This window comes from Neodiprion pinetum, chromosome 2, assembly GCF_021155775.2.
Source record: "Neodiprion pinetum isolate iyNeoPine1 chromosome 2, iyNeoPine1.2, whole genome shotgun sequence".
In the NCBI taxonomy this organism is placed as follows: domain Eukaryota; kingdom Metazoa; phylum Arthropoda; class Insecta; order Hymenoptera; family Diprionidae; genus Neodiprion; species Neodiprion pinetum.
Window position 1 is genome coordinate 31,416,884 of NC_060233.1, and position 27,861 is coordinate 31,444,744.

Sequence of the window (27,861 nt, forward strand, 5' to 3'; positions counted from 1 at the left end):
AAGAGGGGGCAAAACGGGTGATTTCACCCTTTGTAACAATATACATATATTATATACATATACTTATTATATACATATTACATCAAATAACTTCATACAACTTCTTATGCAGCCTTACTCGGCTTCGGACGTTGGCACGTCGACTTGATGGCGCTTCTGAGTTTTTACAAATGCCTTGGGCGGAGTGCACGTGTGTCGTAAAATCGCTTGTCAGTATTTTAGCATCCGGAATTGCACGTTGCAAATGTGCACCGGTTGCGAGACGGAGCCTACCACGGCAGTTGTTAGGTATCCTCGTGAATCAGATGATGGTGATGCTAAACGTAGCCACGGAAAGTACATCCATCAGGAAACGCCTCGTGAAAATACGCCAAACGATCGTTCGCAGCGGTCCCCAAACAGGACGAACGAAACAGAAAGCATTGGCACCACTTCTCGGTGAAGACATGGTCGGATTCCGGTAACCGGGGTACTTGACCGCAAACTACGGTACATCAGCAGGTGGTCGTCTAGCCGTGGGTGTTCTGGCTAAGGGGACATCTTCTAGGAACTGCCCGGATAATATCGAACAGTTTACTGGGTCCACCTTATCTTCAAAGTCCTCCTCGATCTCAATTCCGGGCACCTCGTTGGACGTAGTTCTGTTGCTCCTACTGCGGATCCTAAAACACCTCAGCTGTTTCCGCTGCAATTGCCGCTCCCAATCTTTGTAACTTGGAACTCCTCGAATGTTCGACGGTTCATCTACTTCGGGGATCAAACGCAGAGAGTGAATGGTGTTGTTATGCTTGCGTTGTGAACGAAGGCATTGCTCGATAATTAACCGAGGGATCGTCGCGGCCCGCAATGTCGAACCAAATATGTCTGAAATGGAACAGCTTCCTAAACGCTTGAGGAACAATAAAGTCCTCGTAAATCGGGGTGGAACACGGCACCCCGATCGGCTGTTGAGGGAGAAAAAAAAATTATCGTTAAATTCGACGAATTATGGAAGCAATCGAACAAGTTCAAAATGACAGCGCCAATGACATTTACTCGTTGAAAAACCGTCGTTTGAATCATCTAAGGCAGAGAGTCTCTGTCTTGTCTCGGGCTACTAATACAGTCTCGTTATGCTTTTTCATTTATTTTTGAGACTTATTTCCAAGACTCGGACTCGAGTCACTTCACCTACCAGAATTGAATTGTCTGATATTTTCTCAAATATATAGACGTGTGAAATTATTCAAATCACATTTTCTGTTTGAAACGCGCACAACTGTGTCAATGAAATCTCGGGCTGCGCCCAGAAAGATGAAATTGGTGAAAAAAGAAGTTTAATTTCAATTGTCGAACATCAATGCGTACGAGCATATTTCGAAACGAAATTTCTGTCCGAGAGCGAGTACTTTTACTCTTTGTCACATAAGGTGAGCAGTGTTAGTTTCGGTCGAATATGAGTCCTCGAATTTCAATAAATCTTCAAGTTTTCGAACCTCATACGAAAAATAGGTTTCTAGAAAAATATCAGTCTGTCTATCTATCACAATAAATACCTGCGATCGTCCCAAGATCGAAGGGAAAAAAAATTTGGAATTTACACAATTTCACATTTGAATTATGAGTATGAAAACATTGACATGTCCTGTTGTCGTCGACTGTGTACTTCTATCGATGATAAATCATAAGGCTCGAAGGACTCGCATACGGTTCGTACGACTTTCATAGAAAATTTTACGCAAATTGCTAACAGCAGGTAAATAATACGGTGAAAAAAAAAATTGGATGAAAAGTTGGAGTAACATTTTATAAAAAATAGAGAATTTTGACCAGAAACGATTTTAATCTTAGTTGATGGTACTTTCGACAATTGAATTGGTCTGTGTAGCGACGAAAGGTTTGTTTCTTATACACTTTTCATCCGATTTTCAGTAAAATGTAACGTATCGTCGTCGTTGACTTACCTGCATGAAATTACTTCTCGGTGTTGGTTTCGCTGAGAGTGCGTACGGGTAGTTATCTTCTACCGGAGCCTTCATTACGCAGATGCGGTGTGATTAAATTATTGTGTAACCACAAACTTTTCTCACCTCTTTTACTTATACAAGTATGAGAGCGCGCAGATAAATTTATCGACAAACTTTTTCGAAACGAATAGCACGTTAGTACAGAATGGAAACGAGACTGCGATCATGTGTCTGGGACTCAATGAAGCGCAGATTCGACTGAATGCTCTGAAAATTTGCTCGCACATTATATACGGCAGAAAATGTACCCCCCCCCTATTGCCTTTCGCCGTGTTTGGGGTGATAGGTAATGTCATAAAATTTGCGGCATTTATAACTACAAATACCTGAACAATGGGTCTAATCCGCATGCCCACGTCTACAAACACCCTCGTGTCCCCTTACGCTTCATGTCGCAGTAATCACCCGCGGTGCCGTGTCTCATGCCAAGGATTAACGGTTCCTAATGCTTGTTCCATGGTCACAGGTATGATTCCGCACAACGACTCCGTGAAGTCTAGACGAAACCCACAATTAGGGAAATCGGGATTATAATTCAGAATATGGTAATAAAAGAACCTTTGACAGGAAACGCTTGACTGGTTGGCGAATGAGTCATTTTTCAGAATTTTTGACTTCGAGTACAGTCAACTCCCTCGATACGGCCGGTCATGGGGGTGTGGGGAAGGATATTTGTAAAAATTATCATACCCCGACCAAAGATCTCGACGTGCATTTATAGCGCTTTGAGCTGAGACTCTCGCAACAGGGCGCCCAAAGTCCCAAAGTCATAACAGCTACGCTATTTTCTTCCAGCATTTCACTTTTGCTGCCTACCCTGTTGCGAGAGTGTTTGGCAAAATTGCGGCTACGCTTTGTTCACCCGAAGTAACGAGGAAAGCTGCTCAACTCTCTTGAGGGGAACTTCTTCGGGATCAGATGCAGCGAGAGATTGATGTTCATGCGAGCCCTTCTTGGTAAATGATCAAGAGTTTGTATTACTGAATATTTAAAAATCTCGGTACCATTCAGCAGAATTGGTTTTTGAAAATTGAAGGACCGAAAATTTCGAGGGCCACGGTTATAACATCACAGGTGATCGGGCCTGACTTTAACGATAAGCTGCATTTAAGAATTTCATTATCCGATGGCCAATAAAATCCGGGCAGTTGTCGTGACTAACAGCACCCTTTTGTTCGAGTTCCGGCTTGTGTCTTTTCTTCTCTTTGTTGTACAGATTAGATGTTTTGCCCGTACGTAAGCCCATACGTATTAAGAGCTATATCTATATAGGTATACAGACATAACACCTGAATTTAGTCATAAATGCAGTATAATTCGAGTGAAAAAATGACGATCGTTCTATGGATGAACAGTCTTCTCTACCTGACAAGGAGTTAGAACGCTGGTCGGTAAGAATTTCAGGTTTGAATAATCGCGCGCTGGATTGAAATTCGGTATCCTGACATCTGCGCTGGATGACGAGACTCGAATAGTAATCGAGACTCGATGGTCGAGTTCGATGTGTTTTGTTGAGGTTGCTGATGCTCGCTTCGCGTGATTATTTCCCATTCGATTCCGCGAAGAAAATACACAGAAAGGTAGTCAACTGCGAGGGAGTAAGAGAGAGAGAGAGAGAAAAAAAAGAACGGAAGAGAGTGAGTGGTGTTGTTATGCTTGCGTTGTGAACGAAGGGATTGCTCGATAATTAACCGAGGGATCGTCGCGGCCCGCAATGTCGAACCAAATATGTCTGAAATGGAACAGCTTCCTAAACAACATTGCGACAAGCTTCGAAAGCCTCTGGGAAGAGGAAGGCCTCGTCGACGTCACCCTCGCCAGTGACGGGCAGTGCCTTACGGCACACAAGGTGATCCTTTCCGCCAGCAGCCCCTTCTTCAAGAAGGTCTTTCAGGTAATTCGCCTCGACTCGTCAGCCGCTCAAAGAATCCTTCCGCTTCTTACAGCACGTGCATTTCACCACTCGACGATATAACCTAAAACTGAGTTTATTTTCTCGCCTTTTGCTGCGTTTCTAAATCGTGTCATGTTCATCGTCACACAGCCAAGAGTCCGATTCTTTAGAGTCAATTGTATCTCCCGTTCTTAGTCTTGTTGTAACGTAACGATCGACAGAACCGATCAGGTGGAAAGCAAAGTTCTATCCCAAACAACTGGCGGCGATGCTAATCGTTTCCTCAACTTACTTTCAGACCAACCCATGCCAACATCCGGTGATAATATTGCAAGATGTTCACTTTCGGGAGCTGGAAGCACTGCTCATCTTTATATACAAGGGCGAAGTGAACATAGAGCAACAGAATTTACCGGCGCTTCTCAAAGCGGCTGAGACATTGAAAATTAGAGGCCTTTCTGGCGGAGATATGTTCGCTAAAGAATCGTACAAGAGATTCGTGGATCAGGATAATTCAGAAGTCGACGATGTTACGCCGACCAAAAACGATACACCTAAAAAGAGACAGAAGGTTGGCAAGAGAGCCAATAATTCTATCCTTGAAAAAGCACTGACCCCTCAGTTACCGCTGAATGATAACACCAGCGACACCACTACCTCAAATGTTGAACAGAACTTCAAGGAACCGGATCCAACGCCCGACCCTGTTCTTTTACGATTAGAAATGAAAGTTAGTCAGTTTGTTCAATCGTCTGCATTACTTTTGAGAAATAAGTTGCTAAAATGTATATGAATATTCTCTTTTCGTGCAGACCTCGAAATTCCATTGTGATTTTGACTCATAAATTATCAAATTTCTTGCCTGATTCATGAAATGTTAATCGATAACTTTTCTCATTTTCAGACAGAGCCGTTAGAAATCCATGTGGAAGATTTTCAGAAGCGTTTACCAATCCACAAAGATGGGCTGGAGCGACTGGACACAGGGCAAAGTGACCCTACGCAAGGTTAGTATTAATATAGCAATGCATGATGGAGGTAATTGTTATTTGTGCACTGGTCAAGCGGCCTGCGTTATTTTACTGAGTATCATTTTGTACTATGTGTTACTTGTCCAACTTGGAACAAAGGTTTTTGAACGATATTATTTTTGGCCTTTATGTCTGCCGAGAGAATGTTTGTTACTCAGCTGCCACAATATATCACCCAAATTTATTTCCACAACTTTTCAACGAAAATTATGCATATCTAATGTTCAATGACGCACAATTATATTTTTCTCGAATTCAACTGTACTGATATTTTGATTTCTGTGTGAAGATTAAACTCTTTAGACAAATTAGCTCCTGCTTATCAACAACTGTTTGAAGAGTTAACACGCCAAGGTAGCTTGCATATCTGGCATTTCATTTGATTTTGATGTATAATTTATGTTGTGGATATTTTTTTACGATCCTTTCATTATAATTGATGCTTATCGGTCGTTTTACATGATTTGATTCGAACATTTGCCAGTGATTATGTCGTTTGCACATACTATAGGCAAATTCCCTTTTTTCATCTCTCATTCGTGCTCCTCCTTTTTTTCTACTTTCGTGTTTACAGAGCTTTAAAATTTCGTAATTTAATTGACGGTTCATTTCTCAATCATATTTTTTGATTGAGTTCGTTCTACTAAGTAAAAGAGTGCATATATGTCCGTGTATTTTTTCATCTCTTAGCTATGAACAGCAGTCATTCACAAAAACTTTCCAGAGAAAGCTAGCTCAACTCCAAAACAATTTGATAGGAATCCTGGACTTTCTTCTGTTTAAATTTTGTTGGATATCAGGCTTAATGGGAAAAAAAATTTTACTGGCGAAGGCCATAAATTTGATCAACAATGAGCTTTGAAATACTATTCAAATTTTGAAATTTTTTAACCAACACTCAGAGGATATCCTTTCTTGCTCTGATCTATCCAGCACATCCCGCGGTTCCCTCATGTCTGCGAAAAATGTACTATTTCATAAATTTATCTATAACGATACGACGAAGAACGTGTATTACTGATTGTATTTTCGTTGCTTTATCAAAATGATATTTACATTTGCAAATCTCATGTTTTAATTTGGTAGTGAAAAAGTTTTAATAATACACGTGGTGTACAAATTGAAAGAAAAAAATAAGGATAAATAATGCAAAAAAGCCGGGAGAATTAGTTTCTACAACTAAAAAGAATGGTACGTTGCATCTCATCTGTAGAATATTTTTTATTTTGAAAACCACTACTACCACTTCTCGTGTCTTCTACTTGGTGTGTTGTGACTCGCTAAACGGCGATGTGCTGATGTGTGGCAGGGTCTGGGAACAGCCCTGCTGAAGATATATCTGGTTTATCCGGTCTATCTGGGATACCTGGAATACCGGAGGAGAAGCCCGTCGCTATTTACGCCTACCAGCAGCTACCCCATGCGGATCTTCTGCCGAGCCCAGATGTGATCGCAACGTGGGCAAGTTCCCGGCCGATAGACGCCCTGGCTTGTGATCTGATGAAAATTTTATTCACCCCCGAAGAGAGGATCTTGTGCAATGTTAATGGAAAAATGGGCAAGCAGCAATTTGACAGCAGCAAAATACACCTGATAAGAGAAGTACTCCTTCACTTCAGTGGGATTGCATCGGATAGTCTGGAATGGGAGGAAGCTTGGAAAAATTGCGTAACCAAAATTGATACGAGTAACAGAGGTTTGAAAAGGTACTTATTCCAAAGACGATCTGTTTACTCGCAATGACTAGGGCGTTCCAAGTCGGTGATTAAACGGAAACGTTTTCACTGGCTGGAATAAAACTTATGTGTTAATAGTCGTTAGTGTTGTCAAAAAATTTACTTTACGGTAGAAGCCTGATAACTAGATCTATTCTATTTTGTGGAAGATCCAATTTCAGCATTCCCATTTTATCTACATTCATAAATATTATTCCCGCCCATATGGCAAAAATTATACACAGTACTCAACCTGGTTAAAATTGATATGAACAATGCTGTTGTCTGAAATAAGCAAATCAAAAAGTTCATTACTTTTGGCTCACAAAGCAGTTGTGCTAAGATGAACCATAAATTTTTTACCTTCTTTCACCAGTACTATTGCGTAGAGGGCAAGATATTTAGCTTCTACCGTATTTTCGTTTAGCTTAAATTTCTTGATCCGCCAAAACCATTGATGTCCAATTTTTCAATCGGGCATGTCATAGCGAATGAAAACTGTTGCTTTTTAGAAGATTTTCCATTGTGATTTATTTTTATGGTATACATATCGATAGGTGCCATATGCAAAACATTTCCTGATAAATTTAATTAGAAAAAGGTATGCAACAGTTAGCGCACTTCTTTTTTGGCTCTCTGATATCTTATAGCTTTTACGTTTCGATTTATTTACTTGTTACGTATTCTGGGTTGAAAATTTGACAACAGTTACAAACTCATAACTTCGAATTTTTGGAATATCGTTTGCGAAACAATTGCATAATTTTGACTGGCTGATAATTACTGTGTTTCAAATTGAGTTCCTTTCCCTCGCAAGAGGACAGCACGAGAATCAGTTTACAGAAAACAATGTACAAATTTTTTATAACCACCTATAATGGATGAATATTCTACAAACAGAAAACCAATTCAAAGCATGTTTCATTGCTTTAAGATGCGACTTCAAATTTAAATCTGAGCATCAGAATTTGAGATTGATGCTTAATTCTTTTTCCAAATATATTGGATTTCTTTCACACAATGAAATAATAAATAAGGTCAGAGTGGACAAAGACATGTGATTATTTCAATCATACTGCACTATGTGCCTTGAGGTGTGAAATAACCGAAAGATCGAGATTCTTGGATTGAGTTGGTTTCAGTTTGGTTCATTTTACACAAAGAGTATTTTTTATCGAAGTTTTATAGCACTAATGTAAATTTTTATCCATATGTAAACAAACTTTACATCCTCGCAGGAAATACATCAAAGAATACTCACTTGTTGCTTGAATAATGTTATATTTTTTAGATATTTGTTTGGTTACTCATATATCGGATGAGAATTAAACATATATAATACGTATAGATACGCAGGCTCTGTTTTTTTGAAAAACGCTTTGAAACTATCGTTATTTCAATTTACAGGAAGAAAATATTAAGATCGCGCCGGCTCGTGAATCATGTTTTCAGTTATAGGGACTCTAGGTAACAGTAACATTCCTACTAGAACGATGATTTTTTTTTTCGGATTCTAAAACGGTGTGTACTTGGCCAACCACGAGAAGAGAATTCGCTCGCACTTGTTAAGCTTCCTTGGATATACAAATATCGCAGGCATCAGCCGCCGGCGAGCGTCTCTTGCTTTATCTTTTCATGGCAGGTTGATTTAATATTCATTATAATTAGTAATTATCATACGTAGTTCTAGATAGGTCATAGAACAACTACAATTAATTATGTAAGCCTCAATATAGTTAATTAAGAGATGATGTTTGCTATTGAGTTATATAAATCTAAAAGGGCTGTAATATGCTTGTAGCGATCGACGTGTAACAATACCGCGTAGCAGTATGTGTATAAATTGAAGTTGAGAATAATTCAAGAGTAGAAAGTCGCGATTAAGTAAATGAGGTTCAACGTACTTCGCTTAATGTTGTTTAGTCGGACTGTTTTATAATTAAACTGAGTCATGTAGACGCGAGTTCAGTGATCCGGAGTGACAAGTCACGTCACTCTGAAAAGAAAACTAACTATTATTCTTGTTACTATAGTTAAGTGTGGAAAAAACTTGATGTTTTTCGTGAAACAAGCCGCAGAAATTTTACTCGAAATTATTTTTCTGTTAATTCTCGTTTAAGAAGAAAGAAATTTTGTTTTTTTTCTTCTATGTTTTATTGTTTTTGTTGTTTTCAAATCATCCCATCGGCGTACCAATGATTATTATTTATAATCGTAATCTAGAGATCATAGATGTACACCTATTACTTGGAAGAGAAAAATAAATGTGTTTTACATTTTTAATTGACATTCGTTTATTCCGTATTCTACCTTTATTTTTATTTGACATTAAGAATAATTAAAACCTGGAACCTGCAAATAGTTATACTGTATAAAATCAGAGGTATCACAAACAGGTCAAAGTTCAATAAATTCTCGGCAAAATCACGAAAGATTTTTTCATCTCTGACCGATGCTTATTTACGAATACTTCTTGTCTTCTCTCTAGTGAGAAGATTCAATTTGATACGCTAAAAATCTTGTTTCTCGAATGAAGAATGATTCCTACTTGAAAAGAACGAAAGAAAAAACCATATTCAACTGACAATTCGTGCATGAGATTGTGTTCAGCTTAACCGAGGTGTTATCAAATCCTTCCAGGATGCTCGAAGCCAACGGTAACCGTAATCGCGGAGGCTCGGGACACCTCGAGTCCATCTGTGGTTTCGAAATATCCGTCGAGTGTAAATAGCCCGAATCCGCACACATCTAACTACTTGAACTTGCCAAACGTAACCAACTCGCCCGAAAATTCATCCACCGATTCCCCAATCGATCCCCCGGAGCCATTGACCTTTCCGTCAGACCTAAACCCAAACATATCTCAGCCAGCTTTTCCACCCTACAACGCAACGAATCCTAGCAATGATTCCGAATCCTTCGAGGACTCTCAATTACTAAAAAGTGGTCCTGCCTACCCTCCTTTCCCTTGTCCATTCTGCGATCGGGCTTACACCAGTTGGGGATTCCGGAGGAGGCACATCAAGGCTGTTCACACGATATCACCGATGCTCAACTGCAAGTGGTGCTTACAGGTTTGAATTAATTCGAAGAGTTGATTGCCTCAGGTTTTGGTACGCTAATCTATGCATAATTTTACACTCGGAAGGACGAGATGTCGTGAGGAGTATGCCACCCCACTTATTTGAAACATAATGATTTTCTCGTTTTTTGTTTTGTTTTTGTATTCCGTCTTATTTGTCAATTTGAATAGAAAATTTCTGTGCCTCGTGATCGGTCGTCTTTTTGTCCTAATTTTTGAATTCTACCACTCTTTTTCTTTTCATGCGATGCACGCAGGTCCTACCGACGCATGCGGCATGGAGACGACATGTGATATCTGCCCATAACTTGTCGGCAAGTGACGCTCACAACGGTTTATTAATTCTGGAGGAAGCTCATATGGTTTTACAAATTGCTCATCCCACTCGGCTCGACACTCTCGTTAACATTATAAAGCAAAGTGCTCAACAGCAGGGCAATACTCAGGGAAATAACCAGCCTGACAAAGATAACGATTGACAAAGACGTAAACTTTTCGAATGAGTTAATGGCCAGTGGGATTCTAAGGGGCAATTTATTCGCCTTATACGCTATGAAAAATCGGATTTAGTTCAATGGTCAATTTATGGTTTCTCGCTATTCCAATTATTCTCGACTCGACTCGACTCGGGTTTAGTTTTCACTCCGGTTGCGTGGGTAGAATTTTGAACCGTTCTTGGTGTTTATGGTACTCGAGTTTCCATCGGCGTTGGATTTGCTAGTTATGATAAATCGGAACATGCCGATAAATTCGTACGTAATTATATGCGGTAAATACGAACGAATTATACTCGACGCAAAATGATTATGACTATCATGAGAATTCCTGATGGTATAGTGTAATATAATATGCGTGATCTGTAGACATAATTTTTCATTTAAATTTTTTCCCCTTCACTTCCGTTTGTATTCAGCAATTTTTACAACGTATATACGCGGTATACGAGTATACCACTTTATACATATGCCAGAGATGAAGTAATCGGTTCAAAGTTTATTCTAGAAGTTTTGATGGTACGGCATATCTACAAATATCGTAGCTTATTATCATCTCTATCGAACGGTGTATAAACGTCGATTGCTTATCCGTACGCAGGAAATGTACATTCAAACTTTGGATGGTTATTACAGCTGAAATTTTAGCTCCGCATCTACGGTGAATTTTATTGGATTGAAATGATCAAGGAAGTTGTAAATTTACTTTCAACATTTAATAACGCGGAGAAGGGAAGTCTTACAAGAATATTTTTTGTCTCAGTTTCGTTTATACCTTCCAATGACGCAGGTGCCTTTGGTTACACAATACACACAAATTGCGTGCAACGTCTATGCCTAGAAAACACGAGAAAAATACGATAAAATCGTATTAAAACCACTTCGTCAAACGAACGCGTATAAGTTTAGTTATTGCAATTATGGTATTCAACATAAACAGTAGCCTTCTCAAACCTCTTCGATATTAAAATTACTTGAAGAATATTCGTCTTTCAATACTCGAATTATTCCTGGTGTTTAGTGGAAATTTTTGAAGTTGCATTTCCAAAAATTGGTTCGAATGGCTGAATTTTTTTTCGAAATATAAAGATACACAGCGTCGTAATTTAGATGCTGCAGCATTGATATGACATATGGATAAATTGTCTCATTCAATATTAAGATTTGGTTACTTATTTCCACCTAGCACAATGAACAACATTGATTGGTCTAGGTAAAAATGCCTTTATCCCCTAAAAACATGTATTTCAATTCGTATTTACGTACGTATATCAATGTACTGTGATTATTAGTCAAACATTTCTTTTAAAGTCTATATATTTTGTCAATTATGTAAGGAGATGGTTATCAATTAATTATTACTATTATTACATATATTTATACACTCAGATACCGTTAATTTTATTACTATCATCATCGTCGGCATCATTGTTATCATTATTATTATCATTATTATCATTATTATTATTATTATATTATTAAGTTTTATCATTATCTTCGACTGGCTCATATGAATGGCCAATACGAGACGGAGGAAAAAAAATTTCATCATTTTATTTACTACGAGCTATGAAAAAATAAATAAGAATATACCTTATCACTACATTTGTTATTTCTTATTTTCTTAGTGTTTAGGTATACTGTCAACTTTCAATTCCCTGTTTTCTTTTTTTTATATTGTTACAGTTCTTAGCTCCATTGGGTGGGGTTAAAAATCTCGAAAGATCGAAAAGTCGACTGGTCTTATAAATCTAATAAAAAAAAGATAAATCACTCAGTTGAATTAGTGTTTTCCCGAAAGTTCGTTTAACAGAATGCTCTTTTATCCGACAAAGTATTCTCAGAACAGTCGACATTCCGAATGAACGAGAGCGGTTAATATTTCGAACGGCCGCAAAACCGGTATAATTGTTTTTTGCCGATCAAAGTTCAGAAAGTATAAAATTACGATCCGGAAAATGCAGAAGGGCCAGAAAGTCGAAAGGCCAACACAGGGCATCGGATACGTGGCGTTGCAAAGAATTATATGGGTCTCTGACTCATCCAACTCTTCGGTATTTTGGCCATTCCGTCATTAGCGGCTTTCGGGATTTCGACCTTTCGAGTCTTTGGATAGTCGTTATTGATGAATTTTGATTCGAGTTTGACGTTTGAAAAGTCAACATTTTTAATTTTAAACTTCGGTATTTTTGCAATTCAATATTTTGCCCTTTGTCATCTTGGTCATTCTCAAAATAAAAAAAAAATAAATAAAAAAATGTCTGTATAAATTTGTTTATACATTTTTATCTTCCCTCAAGTCATCTTTTCATCTTTATGGTCCTTCTACGTTTTTAACCGACGGTAGTTTGACTTTCGAGATTTCGTCCCGTCGACTTTTGGTCTTTCGCATTTTTGTACCCGACCCGCTCCATTTTGTTCTTTTTGAATACATATTCCATTCCGCTATCTTATATGCTTAATATGCTTATATGCTTATCTTGTTCACTTATTCGAGGTGCAATTCCCGAACAACCGTCGTAAATATATTGCTTTCTATGTGTCTATTTTCTTTTGTTTATCGATAAAGTTTACGATGACATACACGTGGATTTACGAAAGTTCCGTTGTTGCGTTGTTCACGGTCGCGAAACGATGACAAAAGGTGGATCGAACGTAAGATAAAAAATTGATAGAAAATAAAAATTGTTTATAAATCGGCCACGTAGCCTTCGACTATGATACCAGGCGCTATTTCCGTTGTAATACTCTCGCTGGCGTCCAGAACATTCTCTCTTTCATCTCTGTCCCAGCCGTCCTCTCGCCCGTACTTTTCGGACATCCGAACCATCTCGTTCGGACTCCATTCCGGAGATTCGCGTCTAGTGTGACTAAAGCTCATCCCGGTACTCCTGTAGACGACGTTACCGTTACCGTACGAGTCGTCGCGAGTCGAGGAATTATGCCCCATGTACGGAGGCGGCGATGGTGTATGACTGTTGTATATTTGAGAACGTTTCATCGATGCTCTATGGTGTTGCGTCTTTCTTAACATCCCCTGTTCATTTAAGCATACAATTAATTCCGCGGATTCAAGTATAACATATCGTGTTACTCACTTTCCCGGCAAATCGGAAAGCCCGAGAAAGTAGCGGGAAACAATGGAATCCGATCAAAAGCTGAGGAATTGTTAATTCGAATTTGGTGCCGTCCATAGAATTAATTCAAAGCTACAGTTTTGTTGAACTCGCAAAGCCTCCGGAACTAAAAAGTGTATAACGTAGATCGGTTTACCTGAAAATTGAACGGTGGTTCGTCGTCTGTGTAGTTATTGTTATTTTTTCGCGCCATCATTTGCATTTCGTGGATTGGGTTTACTCTGTAATAAATGCGTTGGAATTATTTTCCAGTTCTGATTTGAAATGTCGAATTTTTGTTTCGATTCTGACGTAATCGTCAACGAAGCTGCCTCCAATTAATAATTTCTATTCACTCACCGATTAGTGCTAACTGTATTTCTGTTCATTCTGTCTTCGAACTCCCATTCGTTGTTGTAGCCACTATCCAAATTTCCTGATCTCATCTCCGAACCGTAATTATTATTCAAAGGTTTCTGATTTTGGGGTATTGGGGGAGGAGGTACCTTTTTTCTAGAACGGATTGACCCTGTGCCGTCATTTCCACCGCTGTACCCTTGATTCTAAGTTCACAAAAAGAAGTATGAAAGGCGTCGTTTCCTAAGCTTATTTTTATGCCTGTCAAGAACAAACGTAACATTAAAATGAAAACTCACTAAATCTGCATTATTTACTCTAGCCCTTGTAGGGTTAGGAGCGCTGCTGGGCCCTGGATAGCCTCGAGTTGGTTTTGCTGGTTGAACCTCGGCCGGAGGACACTTCACGGGGATATTCGGATCTCTGGAAAACGGAGTGTTGATCAAACTTTGACCCCCGGTCATTGGCGCGGGAACCACTCGGTGCGGTGAGTTGGTCGTTTGAACTTCGACGTCTGTAATTAAAGATATCGATAACATTTGTCCGAGAGGAATGGCGCTGCCAACGCAGCTGCTGTTCTTGATCAGTTGAAAGTGGATGATGACGATGATTTTCCCGCATTTTCCTGTCTACGCTATAATATAATAATACGTTGCTTTACGAAAAACGTAATCAAATCGGGAGGTGCTAACGCGAATTGTATATGTGCGCCGAATGAATGACGGAATGGTAATTGTGCTTCGTTGAATGGTGAAATTGATATAGGCACCTCTAGTATGGACGGTGTTAGTCCCCCAGGGTACAGTTTGTCGTCGTAAAGGAGCGTCCCACGGCTCGTGTTCGTCCTCAGATGCGAGCGTCGACATGGATCTGTAGAACGCACGTTTAGTTGGGTGAAAAAATTTCCCAAAACTTACCTTTTCTCAAAATACAAAATAGAAAATGACAGAGAGAGAAAGATTTCATCTTGCGGAAGAGTTGGGATATCTAGAGATAGGTCTCAGCTCTGTAATATCAAGTAACGTCGTTTACCCTCGAGGCTTGTTTATCCGGGACGATGTCGTTGGATCGCTCATGTAGCTGCTGTCGAAGTAGGGAAGCTCTTGGTTCATGTCGAAGGGCAGCTTGTTCACGGTAAGACGCCGCTCGCCAAGGTACAGCGATGCTTTGACTCCGGGGTTAATCCTTTCTAGGGGTACGCGCTCACTCGTTGTCTGAAGTTTGGCTATCATCGATTGATTGAACAGGTGGACCTAGCATCAAGAGCGGACAATTTAATATCCAAGTTCTTCACTGCTCTTTCTCTCATAAATTCTAATCAATGTAAAAGAGTGACATTACTTGCTGTGAAAAATGCACGAGGTCTTGATACCGGGCTGCACGGTAGTGTAGGAGGACTTGGAACATGCTCTTCGACCTCCACTTGCTGCTGTAGAACATCACGAAGTTCTTCGTCTCCTGATCCCACTGATCTGACTTCAGGTTCCCCTTCGGAAGGGGGTGCTTCCTCACCGAGTGACCCCTGTACGCTGCACGAACGGTTACAGGGTATGATCAAATAATCGTTAAAATCAGTGAGAACTTGTCCCCATTTTTCATGGAAACTCAGAATTTACCTTTTTGTATCATCACAGCTGCATCCTCCTGCGACATCTCCTTGTTCTCCTTCGCTGTTATCGAGGCTTGCTTCACTGAAACAATTTCCGTTAATTCTCTGTCGTTTTTCGTGAAAATGTCAAGAGTTTCACATCACGCATATGACTTACCAACAGTTTTCTTAATATTGACAATTTTCGAAGCCATGCTCTTACGCGCGAGGAAAGCCCTCATCATGCACTGCACCTTGATGATCTTTTTCACCTGGGTCTCGTATAATCTCGACAAATACTCCTCGTTGTAGTATTTGAGGAAAACTTTCGTCTTCCCGATGACCCAACCCTCCATTTTCAGTCGCACCAAAAGCAGTCTACAATTGTCCTTTGTCAATTCAACGTTCTCGTCGAAGTCAAAGGCGAGGAACTTGTACCTGGTAATCAAAGAGAGCTCAGTGTTATCCGGAAACAACCATGTTCACTTGATGTCATACCTCCTGAGGAACTCTTGAAAGGGTATTCTGTGCGGGTAACCGCGTTGTCTCGCTTTCGCGGTGTCAAGGACAGCTAGAGCCCGTATCTGTTGTCTGACAACTTCCCTGTAAAATCCCCGGGGTACTCCTTCGAGGTCCGATCGGAGACACCTTACGAAATGCGTACCTCCGCTTCCTCCGCCGACGGACAAGGTTTTCAATATCTCAAGACTGGCAGACCGGAAGGTGGCAGAGCAAGTGCGCATCTTCCGGGTCTGAGAAAACTGCCCTCTCGATGCAGTGTTGAATTTCTACGATAGTAAAGGAAAATATTAGCCCATTGCCAACTTCGCAGTACCGCATCCTAATCTACGGACAAATATACCAGTACAAAGAGTAAAGTACCCTTGTTTTGGTGTTTTCCTGCAGTAAAATTGCACTCCATTTTCCCTTCGTAGTTTTTTCCGGTGGCTTAGGCTGCTGGACAATCATTGTCAGGTTACCGGAACGTGTCAACTGGTTGGTGAACATCTGAACGACCGCTTCCACACTCGAGAGCCTCATAGTTTCGATCATCTCGGGGGGTACAAAGTCCCGGTTCTTTTCCGATATCTCGCTGGCGTCGTAGACGAGTTTACCCGTGTAGTGGGCGATGCTGAACTCGTGGTTGCTGAGTCCCTTTACGTGTACTCCTTGCGCGGACGTTTTCAAGGTCTCACAAATGTACTGAGCGTCCTGAAGCTGTCGCGAAGCGTCCTCTATTATGCGAAATAGTCCGCTAGTCTTTCCCATTAACTGTTCAACGGCCTCGCGGTTGTCGTAGAAATGAAGCTGCTGTACGGGGATTTCTTCTTCTTGTTGTTCTTGCTGAAAGTTACGGATAAAGAGTTTAGTAAATGGCAAATGATTTAAAAAAGGAGAACTGCGTGCTTACCATTTCCCACACGAATACTCTCTGGTTATAATGACACTGCAGCTGCTCGTTCATTGTGTTCACGAAAAGTTGCTCGATTCTGTTTACCGCAAAGCATTCAAATCCAAACAGGTCTAGGACATTGATACAGTACTTGTCGCCACTGAAAACAACAGTCTTTAGGTTGAAATTGTGTTTTTATGGATGTATTAAAAGCATCGTTTCTACAGACCAGTTGAAGTGTATTTTTAATGTGTAATTCGTTATACAAACGATCCATGGAAAAGAGAATGCTTTTTTTTAATAAATTAATCGTGAATTTTTGCAGTTCTCTTCTAAAAGTACTAATTTTCTACCCCATCATGCTGTCTAATTATATTGAAATATGTCCTAATAAAAAGCTTCTCACAACAAAGTTCGGGTTACGGAGAGCTTGTAGTTAATGTTATTGACGGTCCAGTCAACTAGTCTTTGATAGATCGTATTCGCAAGCACATCCCTGGCTTCTTTGGCTTCCTCGACAGTATGCCTTCTTCTTACTGCTGACCCCTTTTTGATCAGGCAATAGTTAGTCAGTGACCAGGAGAATTTTTTCACCTCCACCCCCAGCAACTCAGCAGCTTGAATGTGAAAAAAGCGGGTTCAGAAAGTGGTTCGAACATAAATGTGGATGAAACCAGCACCATAATCTTGGCTCGGGGCGTCAGTTGTGCTAAAACCGGCACTGACCCGACCGATCTAATGTACGCACGGGGTGCTCGAGCCGTGTTTCGGCGCTGGCCCGGAGCCTCTTGGCTGCTAGCGCCGCTGCCAGTTTCAACCACATTGAACATAAACATCAGTACTTGAAGTGATGAACAATGCTACACCTTTGCTTGCTACGTCACTGTTCTCGATTTCAGCGTCGGAGTTGTTCCCTTCGGCAAATTTTACCTCACCGAGGATTAAAATCGCCGCCAGAGTTTTCCAAATCGTTTCTGATTCCGCTTCCATTTCCAAACTTTTCAAGGCCTCCTTAAAGTCTTGAAACTTTCTGGAATTTCCATGGGGGTCGTTTCTCACTTTGAACGATCTCTTTTTGTTGCCGCTAGTCTTGTCACTGATTCTCAAATATCTGTATCTCCGTCCAGGGGTCAATGAATACTGGCGCAATTGACCCGCAGTGTCGAGACCGTCGTAGAAGTAGTAGAAAATGTGGAAGTTCGATTGATTTCTGAAGCAAAAAGATAAAAAAAAAAGACTTTGTAAAGATTGAATCAGCTGCAATCAATTTAACGGGTGGGTACGATCAATTTTCCCAACTCACCTATCGCGCGTTGATATGCGCCATTTCTCCAATTGGTACAACATAAAAATGGCGCCCGATGCCTTTCCGGTGGTACCGAAGGTCGTTTGGATTTGGAGAACGCACCTAGTTGAATTCGGGTTCAATGGTGTCGCGGCGTTGCTCATGGCGTGAATTACTTCGATAGCCTTGAAGACCCTGACTCCCGCGTCTTGCATACCCTTTTGCGAAACAGCAATGAATAAGCAAAATTTTCTCGAGAGGAACAAATGTGCTACCACCATATAAATACGAAACTTTTCGCTTTGCGCACCTTTCCCAAGTACATCAAATGTCTCACTACATGCATCATGTTTCGCGTCTTTCCTGAGTAACTTTCTCCTGCGAATATTATGTGCTGACCCTCTTCGTTGTGCAGGACGTCTTGGTAAGCGCTATCTCCTACCGCGTATATATGAGGCGCATTGTCCGATCTAGATTTGCACTGATACTTTGTGTGGAACTGGAAAAAAATCGAAAGATTTGGAACTCTGTGTGAAACTTGGTATTCGGAATTCATTCTAGCAAAACTGGCACTTACGTGAGCTCCGTAGATATCCTGTTCCTCATTTGGGTTCAAAATTAGCAAGACATCGCCAACAAAGGACTGGAAGTATCCTAGCTTCAGTCTCTCCTGTAACTCGTCAAGGATTGCATCCTCCGAAAGGTGTTCCAGAGCTGCCAAATCTTCAACCAACATTTTCTCAAGAGGTCCCGTCTGATGAGTCTGCAAGTACGGTCACGTAGAGAAGTAAGGTTCAGCAATTTTTATTCAGATTACAACCTGATGGGGAAACGGTACCTTAAGGTGTCCTGTGCGAACGATAACTTCCGGTCTTCTGTCAAGTCGTCCCTTTCCACTGAAGTCCATGGCTAAGGCTTTCAAGTCCTGGGCGAGCTGAAGGTGAGGGTTTTATCAACGTTTGCATAAGTGAAGTGGCCATTATTTCTATTTTGTGCAGTTATTGTCATATAGTGCATCTCTGTTTACCGGATAGTCATTCTCCGGCAGTTCTGATAAGAAGGGGTGCTCCATTATCTCTGCCATGAATGGTCTATTGTCTGGATTCTTCTCTAGGCACCTATACAAAACCGAATATCAAACTCAAACACAATTTGATCTCACAATAGGTCGAGCTCCAAATCAAAATGGCGTCATCACTAGAAAATTCTTGTTTGCAATCGTGTTACTTACTCTGCGATGAAATCGTTGAAATTCTGTGTCCAGTTAGCCGGTCTGTAGAGATTGGGCGGTGGGTTTCTTATGATTTGGAAGAGTGCTCTACTAGGATGCATGTCTTGAAACGGTGGTTTGCCATCGGCTAATTCAATGGCCGTTATTCCTATAGCCCAGACGTCCACTCTGCTTCCGTACCCCGTTTCCGGTGTGTCTTTGCTGGTGACCACTTCCGGTGCCATCCAGCAGGGTGATCCTATACAGGTCTTCCTCTTACCCAACTCTCCTTTTATCATGCGAGACAATCCGAAGTCCACCAATTTGACCTCCCCATTTTTTGTGAGGAGTATGTTATTTCCGCGGACGTCTCGATGCACCACATTGTTCTCGTGAAGATGCAGCAATGCCTGGGTGGAAATGAAATGAAAAATAAAACGCGGTCATTGATATTTATCAGATCTTGGAGCATATTTTTTTCAGCATTTCAAAATCGGTAAATGGATCAGCAGCGATACGTTGTGATAAGAGGACACCAATCGCGTCAGCATTTTCCATACCTATGCATTGTACGTAGCGATGCGTTAGGCCGCTGGGCCATCCGCAGCGTCTGTTTGAATAAAAGGGTAAAAGAAGTGGTTGAATTTACTGCTAATTGAACGATCTAAAGTTTGCGGTCGCTTAACGATTAACAAGCAAACGAGTGTTACGGGCTCGGAGTCTTGGCATGCGCATGAAATCATTAATTCCTGGCTCATCAGGTTGACTGCCTCCCCCTGCCGAAGCGGGAGAGCCAAAGAGGAAGAAAGAACACATCAGAGACGGAGCGAGAGACGATGGGAGGAGGAGAGGGAAAGGGTTGGGGTGGTTACTGCAGTTCGCCTCGCACTGTAGCTCCAGAGCGGGAATTTATTTTCCGTGTAATTTGCTGGCATTAAACGTCAGCGTGGTCTGATATACCGCAAGAGTGACCGTAGAGACGAATTGCTACCGGCCCAGAGAAACACGTACTCTGCTGGGTCTCGCAGGATCTCCGAATGGCATGAGACCCAATAAACCGTCCATCACTCAATGAAAATTCCACCACCAAACCGGCTAAGATCTGTTCAAGTTGGAAGATTTTTGCCCGGCTTAAATTGCTGCTTCATCTATTTTCACACCTCTTGTGGTACCCATTCCGAAGCCTGCAGAAGCACTTACACTTTGAATTGAGGATGCAAAAGCAAACCTTGGCGTGGGAGCAACAAAAACTGTGCATAAAGCATGAAAGAATTGGAGTTTTCATTTTGTGACGTGAGTACCGAATGCACGGAACAGGATTGGATCAATTCACTTGAAGGTCACTCCATTGACAGATAGCTCTAAATTCGATGTGTCAGTTTACAGTTCGTCGCCTGTCAATGTTCCTTTTGTCTATATATACTTGTCATGTTCGATATTTACAGCTTCCGCATGTTATTCGCGCGTAATGGTCGATTTCTTCGACGCGAGGAAAGATACGTTTCGTCTTCTTACACGTGCGACGCGAAGATTTTTCGTTTTGCTTTATTAGCAATCTAATTTGAATTATTTTTTTTTGGTTATATTTTTCTTCTCTCTGATTTTTTTTCATCTCTGTCGACGAAGCGTGTTCCACGAATCGTGGACAGGTTAGCTGCGGCTTGGCACATGTATATTATGAATGGATAATTATATCGTAATGGGCACATTACAGCTGGTAATTATATCTCACCGGTGCGGCATTATAATTGCGGCCGAAGTGTTCGCCGGTTGAGAAACCGCCGAATAATGCAACACGAACCAAAAACCGACGGCGCCAATTTTAGGAGGAAGCGGTCAGCGCTTTGCACACCATTCCTGATCCGCATTGTCTGATGTCTCACTATATGTATAAGTATATCCTCGCAGAGTGTGTAAATCAGCAGAAGAACAGAAAGCGAGAAAAAAGGAGCTGAGAGAAAAATACGAAAGTGATGCACCCTGTAATTTTATCCTGCAGCGAATGAAATCAATGCCGCGTGAACAGGAATGTTAGGGAATTTTAAATTTGCTAAAAAACAAGAAGACAAGGTACGAGAATAATAATTTCTCACCTTAACGACTTCCTTCAAGATATAACCGATGTGTTCCTCCTTAAGTTTTTTGTCCGAGGCTGCCAACCCTCTGACCAAGTCCATCACGGATCCACCCTCGCAGAACTGTAATCATTTCAATTCTCAATAGTATAAAGGACGAGTTCTTTATCCGTCATAGCTCATTTTCTCACAGTGTTTTGAATCTTAATAACAAAGAAACAACGTCACACTTTAATAATACCGACGATGAGAATAATATAGAAATGCCAGAGTAATCGAGGAAGTAATCTAGATTCGCTGCAGTTGATTGCGCGTTTGTGCACTTGTCCAGAGCTAGCTCAAGATTTGATTTAAAATTGAATTGTGGTCGGGTCTTTGTCAATTTTTCTGCAATCAAGCTTCAACTTAGTTCTGTGGTTTCCCGGCTGAATTATTTTCCCTTCTTCGCTCATTGTCAGTCTCCGGTAACACCGTACATCAGATGCGTTTTGTTCGGGTAACATTAAAGCTGCGCTAAAACGATTTTTCGTGACTCGCATCAGGATATACATTCTGCATCTGGGTTCGTATTTCACGGTGGTTAATTTTTTAACCGAATCAGAAATATTTCCACCCGACGACGAAGAGCTACTATCGCAATTTTACCTTCGAAGAGAAGTTCTGCCAGGCACCGGGGTCCAGGCGCATCGCGCAGTTAACGACAATGTGGCAAAGATTTACAGCTAGCAATGTTTCATATCAAGCGATTTTATGGCGTACCGGCCTTGCAGCCTTTACCGGACTGACGATGAGTACGCACGGAGTGCGTTTAAGCTGATGCGAGTTTGTTACGCTCGCACGCGGTGCCTGCCCTTCGATGTTCCCAACCATCGACGTACTACGATCGTTTAACGGCTCCGTCGTCCTCCAATGTAATTAATTACGAGGCCGAAAGTAACGACGTACTCGATTTAAACCACCGATTGCGAACGTTGGGAATATCTGAACTTTCAAAGGGTTGTAAATCGTTGAGTAAGATGGAGGAAGAACAAAGAAACGATCTTCTTTCCCCCCACTTATTTCACCAAGATTCAAAATTTACGGTATATTTTTCATATTTTCTACATATGTTGACGACGTGAGAAAATTGTGAATTATGAAGTTCGCGGTTAAATTGCAGCAAAGTTTTCGATGCACCCTCACTTTCTTTTGCTCTGAATCGTTTCCTGGACATTTTTACAGGAGGCTTGAGTTTCGTCTGACGAACGTCAGGGCGGAATGCCTACAATTCCGTTGTGAAACAAAGCTGTAAACCGTTGTTAATAGTGTCCATACTAATAAAGCCCTCGCGTTTGAAGTCACTCCGCAAGTTACAGAGATATAAGATTGCAGATTGCTGGTAGCCGGAGTTCTAAGTGAAATAATATTTGTCTCACAGGAGGTCTCCTCGTAAATTTTCCATGTCACACGGCAGAGTTTTGTACCTGCGTGTCCGAAGAAGTTTAATGATCGTTTAATGAGGCCGTGAATCGTAAATTACCAAGAAAGTTTCACGGTGCACGTAGGCAGGAAGGTCGGTATAACACAATATACTACATACGCTGAAGATATAATCGCGAGGCACAATCATCTGACGGTGGGTAGGTACTTAATCCATTGAAGATAGTTATCGTCATTATCGAGAACTTTCGAAACGCAAGTTATCAGAGTTCAGCACCTCCAACGAAAGAAACGCCGAAGACGAAGACGAACGCTTACCTCCATCACGAACCACACTTGATCGGGTTCCGTTTTCTTACCAGACCTCCTCCGGTAGATTCCATAAAATTCGGGTAGGTTTGGGTGTCCGGCGAAGTCGCGAAGCACTCTGTACTCCTCGACTATCAGAGCCTGCGTGTCCTGGGTCAGCTTCTGGACTTTGATAGCGACCTTTTTGTTTCCTGCGTGAAACGAACCGAGTCAATCACCGTATACCCTCTAAATCCACGCGCTCATTGTTCGTCGCGGAAAATTCCGCCCTCTATTGTTACCTCACTTGATCTTAACATTAAAACGGACCGGCCTGTAAATCCGTCGCTTCAAAGACGTCACCGCAGACTCCGGACCCGATCCGGTCCTTCAGGGTGTATCGCTTTCCCGGATCCTGGATACTATCCAGTCGTTGAAGAGTCCCTCCGCCTCCTCCTCCTGCGTCCCTGTGATCCTCGCGGCCTCCTCCCCACCCTCCGCCCCTCTCATAGTCCTCCATAATGTTCTTACCGATTTTTGTAGAACTATGATCAGGCAAAAATGTATCTGAAAGAAGAAAATTTTTGTTTAACAATTTTCTAACGTCACGTATATGGATAAATTAGTCGCATTGTCGATTATCCTCGAACAATACTCAAAGGTGCTGATGTTACATTGTGTGTTGGGATTCGAGCTTCAGTTCAGCCGATCATTTTCTCCCTCTGAAAATAGTGCATCACAGCCCAGAGGCAGAAACACGTATTCTGCTGTCAGTATCAGTTGCGGATTTATCGACGAAAATAATTGGCTTACGGGGAAATGTTGAGTGGAATGAGACACCCAGTGTGTATATATTATACGTCCGTGTGTACCGCGTATTTCTTTATTCTTAGCGGGGGTCTGCCTGATGTCGGAGTTACCGAAGAAAATTACACACGCTCCAGTAGCAGGAGGAACAGCTCCGGGAATACTTGAACGACGTGACCCTCGCGTCGCGCGTCGGCAGAATTGTCCCTCAAAGCATTATAAGCATCGCGCAGGAAGAAGCACCGCGGCTCTCAAAGCGAGTGTTAATTATTTCCGATTTCACCCCGATATTACGCAGACACTTAATAACTAATTAGTCACTAGTCGGTCGCCTGGGACGCCATCGACAAGAGTCGAAACGACAAATCCCCCCCGAGCTCTCGTCATTTTTCATCCCGAATCAGATCCCGTCGAGACAGCGCCGATGCCATACGGTTATGAGCCCTTGTGAGGCCTCGTAAGTCACTCCCTAGATCCGTTTAGTAGCTAGTTCTCGTTACGCAAGGCAAACTAGAGTCAGAGAAGTACGAGGGAAAATGAACAACAGAGAAAGGGAAACACAAGGTACAGGGAATTTCGATTTGCAAAGTCGACATGCGCAACACCCTGCAAGCTCACCCACTTGCTTACTTACAATTAGATATTGACCGAAAATCTGTTCACCGGTTCGTGCGACTCGTCTCAGCATTTATCGCGCTTCTCGTTAAACATGCCCCCAGCATTCACGTAATTCCCTAATTGGATCCCGTTAAAATTTCAAACATCACCGTTCTCCCTTCGCTCATGCGCGATCGACCTTACGTGCATTTTGCTCTCCGTTTCGTTGATTACACAGTTCTAATCAAGGCGATTTTATATTTCGAATAAACAGCCGAGAGCGTTATACGTTATAACCGTAAAAATTCACAATTCGGCAATTATTCAGCTCGACTTTTCGATGCATGAATTATTCGAGCAACGCTTTCGACGCGAAAGATCAAAATATAGAAATGTACAGAAAAATCGTGCAGTCATATTTGTAATATTATTGAAAAATATTCTTTCTTTGTGACCTGCAATTCAAAATTCGGATTTGAGATACCGAGATTAATCGTTCGGATAAATAAAGTCACCGAATAGGTAACTGGTGAAAATCTATGTTAGAAATGACTCACAGACGCGGTGTTGAAAAATCATTCGCGCTCTGACATTTGTTCTTTTTCGAAGAAACGTGTCTTTGCCTCGCGCGCAGATATGCGGAGCGACGAAGTTTGAATTTTCTGCTATCCTGCGCGGGGTTCAGAGAAGGAGGACGAGGAGGAGGAGCTGCTGTGGTCTCGGTGACGAGGGAGCGACGAGGGGGGTTGTTGGCGGTGACGGGTCTGTCGCTTGGTTCGATTACATCTTGCAAAAAGTCGCATTACACGCGACACGGGTTGCGAATAAATCGACGGATTATACCAATAAGTCGCGAACCCGGGGAATAAATGAATTGGCTGATGATTCGCCTTCGAACTGTTTTACCGAGTTCGCGGTTACATCCGAGGAATTTAACGCCTCAATGAATTTTTCACCTCGAAACCTGTCCTCGTACCTCTTCACCGGAATCGCGTCCGATCCCTCATCTATATTCATTCTGAATCCTGATCTTTTTTAGTTTCGTGCGATTATGCAGAGGTACCCACATCGACACTTTAAGGATGATCCTTACTTGTTATCTCATAACCGATGCGGAAATCAATCTGTTATCGAAAAACTTCTGAGAAGCTTCGAATATTATTTCAAAAAATTAAAATACAGAGTACGATTCTCATTCTGTAATCGTTTTTTTCAGCTGAAAATTAACAGCAGACGGAGAATACTTTTCCTTGAACTGGACATTTTTTCAACACGCCAAAGTTTTAGCTCAGCGATATTTGACGAGACGGATGAAGTAAAAATTATTGAAAAACCGACCAAGGTAGAGAAAAATGTATAACGTATATACCTATATATCGACGAGTAAACAATTAGTTGGCGTAAAAATAGTTTATACCCGGTGATAATTATTTCCTATAAAATATTTTCTACCCGTCCGAGAGTGGTCCGATGAAAAACAACTAATTTGATTATGTTTTCATTGCGATGCAGGGAGTGCACGCGGCCGTTTACCGCGGTATGCATTATACAGTATATAGTTTAATCAGTCCCGGGAATCTCCGGACGACTTGGACGATCGTTCTGTGAAGTTCGCACGTCTTAGTTTTTTGAGTTTCTCGGTACACCGCAACGCAGACACCGTTCCTCCCGGTCTCTTTCTTCCCTCCCCGCGTCCTCTTTCAGCCTTTTCTTTACTCCTGCTGGCCACAGATCGATACAGGGAACCATCGATACGTCAAACTTGGTCGGCTATGGGTGAGCAAAACAAGCAGGAACACGTGTTCTGGCACCTCGCGACGCGCGTCGAGGAACGCGATATCTCGTACCTTATACCTCTCTAGGGAGACACGAACAGAGAGAGAAATACGCCGCAAAGAGACGCGAAGAAAGACAAAGAGAGAGAGAAAAAGAGTGACGGCGCCGTTAATTATTGTACTAACAACCGAGATCACGGGGACGATATAGTTTAAAAAGAAGTTTTTTTTCCACATATTTGCGAAGAAAAACGTGTTCATTGGACAGGATTAGTCTATAACCTTTGGGCGGGGGTCAAAGTCCCGAGAGACCAAAAAGTCGACTGGTCGACAAGCCGAAATTTTCGAGGTACGAATTTTAAAACAACGAATTACCAGCGTACCGAAGTTGGGATTTTCGATAAATCACCCAGTAGCATAACTGTTTTCCCAAAAGTTCATTTAACCGAACGCTCTCTTATCCAAAAAAGTATTTTCCGAACAGTCGGTATTCCGAATGAACAAAGCACAGAATGTTGAGATACAGACAAATAAAAGTTCCCAAATTAACATTTGAGAGCGGCTGATACTTTGAACAGACGCAGAACCGAAAATATTACTTGTCGGCAATCAAAGTTCAGAAGGAGCAAAATTACGATCCGCAAAATGTAGAAGAGCCAGAAAGTCGAAGGGCCGTAACAAGGTTGTTATAGTTGTGCAGACTTATGCTAGATGGCACTAGACAATGGTCATCGGATACGTGTGGCGTTGCAAAGAATAATTATATGTGTTTCTGATTCATCCAACTTTTCGACATTTTGGCCATTCTGTCTTTAGCGGGTTTCGGGATTCCGATCTTTCGAGTCTGGTCAGTCATTATTGATAAATTCGAATTCGCAGAATTTTGACAAAGGCACGGGTCTGACATTTGAAAAGTCGTCTTCTTGACTCTGGTATTTTCGCAATTTAATATTTTGCTCTTCGTAATCGTGGCCATTCTCAAAAAAATCGATATCTATTAATTTATTTATACATGATTGCATTCTCAATTTTTATTTTTCTACCAGTCATCGTCTCGTATTTATGGTCTTTCTACGTTTTCAACTGTCGGTAGTTTGACTTTCGAGATTTCGTCCCGTCGACTTTTTGGTCTTTCACAATTTTGTACCCCACCCTATCCTTTGTTCCGTTTCATGCCATGCACAGCATCGCACACGTTTTCAACATCATTCAGCTATCCCGCGGTGTTTAGTACAAAGTTTTTTTCTTTCACAATGATAAAAACGAAACGTATAATATCTGAAAAAGAAATGAAACGGAAATGCACAGACTCGGGTGGATTTCGCAACGGAGATGAAAAAATGGGAGAGAGACGGAGGTTGTACGGTATGTATAAGAAGAAGTGCCCTTAAATTTCCGAGGACGAAACTCACCTCTAATTAAGACGTCTGGCAGACTGGCAGGTTGCAGGCCCCGCGGCGTCCGCGGCGTCCACCCTCGCAATGCGGCCGCCCCGACGCCCGGCGTCCCCTACGCCGGCTTGGCTTCCATGATCCAATAAGGCGGACCTAATTAACTAACTGCTAACTCACAAGCCTGTTAGCTCATTGATTTCACTCTCTTTCTCCCAAGCTCCTTTCCCTTGAAACATTTAACCATTTTCGACTTTTGCATTCCCCCGCGCAGCTAGGCCGGCGGATTCCCTCGCAATTTCGCAGACCTTTCAACCGATCCTTTTAATTTTCCATTA

The 27,861-nt window shown here is 41.6% G+C and overlaps 2 protein-coding genes across 8 annotated transcripts; one reads left to right on the forward strand and one right to left on the reverse strand.

Moving 5' to 3' along the window:
* Positions 1-3,511: 3,511 nt before the first annotated feature.
* LOC124210947 (longitudinals lacking protein, isoforms H/M/V) lies at positions 3,512-11,258 on the forward strand. 4 transcript variants are annotated; one of them, XM_046609431.2, is made up of 5 exons: positions 3,512-3,900; positions 4,199-4,630; positions 4,805-4,907; positions 9,287-9,720; positions 9,986-11,258. In XM_046609431.2, exons 1-5 carry the CDS (start codon positions 3,721-3,723, stop codon positions 10,205-10,207), a joined length of 1,371 nt encoding a protein of 456 aa, XP_046465387.1. In that variant the 5' UTR covers positions 3,512-3,720; the 3' UTR covers positions 10,208-11,258. The 4 variants fall into 4 exon arrangements, with proteins under 4 accessions (XP_046465387.1, XP_046465389.1, XP_046465388.1 ...); XM_046609433.2 differs by having other exon boundaries at positions 9,287-9,710; positions 9,986-10,111; XM_046609432.2 differs by lacking the exons at positions 9,287-9,720; positions 9,986-11,258 and adding exons at positions 6,241-6,637; positions 8,054-8,929.
* On the reverse strand, positions 8,024-27,633 carry ninaC (STKc_myosinIII_N_like and MYSc_Myo21 domain-containing protein ninaC). Of its 4 annotated transcripts, none has more exons than XM_046609428.2 (24): positions 27,545-27,633; positions 23,284-23,520; positions 22,984-23,165; positions 21,265-21,369; positions 19,193-19,581; positions 18,989-19,079; positions 18,800-18,895; positions 18,539-18,724; positions 18,272-18,460; positions 17,980-18,179; positions 17,543-17,886; positions 17,083-17,293; positions 16,695-16,836; positions 16,166-16,627; positions 15,782-16,071; positions 15,462-15,721; positions 15,312-15,386; positions 15,037-15,224; positions 14,728-14,948; positions 14,465-14,565; positions 13,995-14,209; positions 13,699-13,901; positions 13,496-13,580; positions 8,024-13,259 (listed from the first exon to the last, which is right to left on the reverse strand). In XM_046609428.2, exons 2-24 carry the CDS (start codon positions 23,471-23,473, stop codon positions 12,912-12,914), a joined length of 4,773 nt encoding a protein of 1,590 aa, XP_046465384.1. In that variant the 5' UTR covers positions 23,474-23,520; positions 27,545-27,633; the 3' UTR covers positions 8,024-12,911. The 4 variants fall into 4 exon arrangements, with proteins under 4 accessions (XP_046465384.1, XP_068989980.1, XP_046465385.1 ...); XM_069133879.1 differs by lacking the exon at positions 27,545-27,633 and adding an exon at positions 23,628-23,646; XM_046609429.1 differs by lacking the exons at positions 8,024-13,259; positions 13,496-13,580; positions 14,465-14,565 and having other exon boundaries at positions 13,761-13,901.
* Positions 27,634-27,861: the final 228 nt, after the last annotated feature.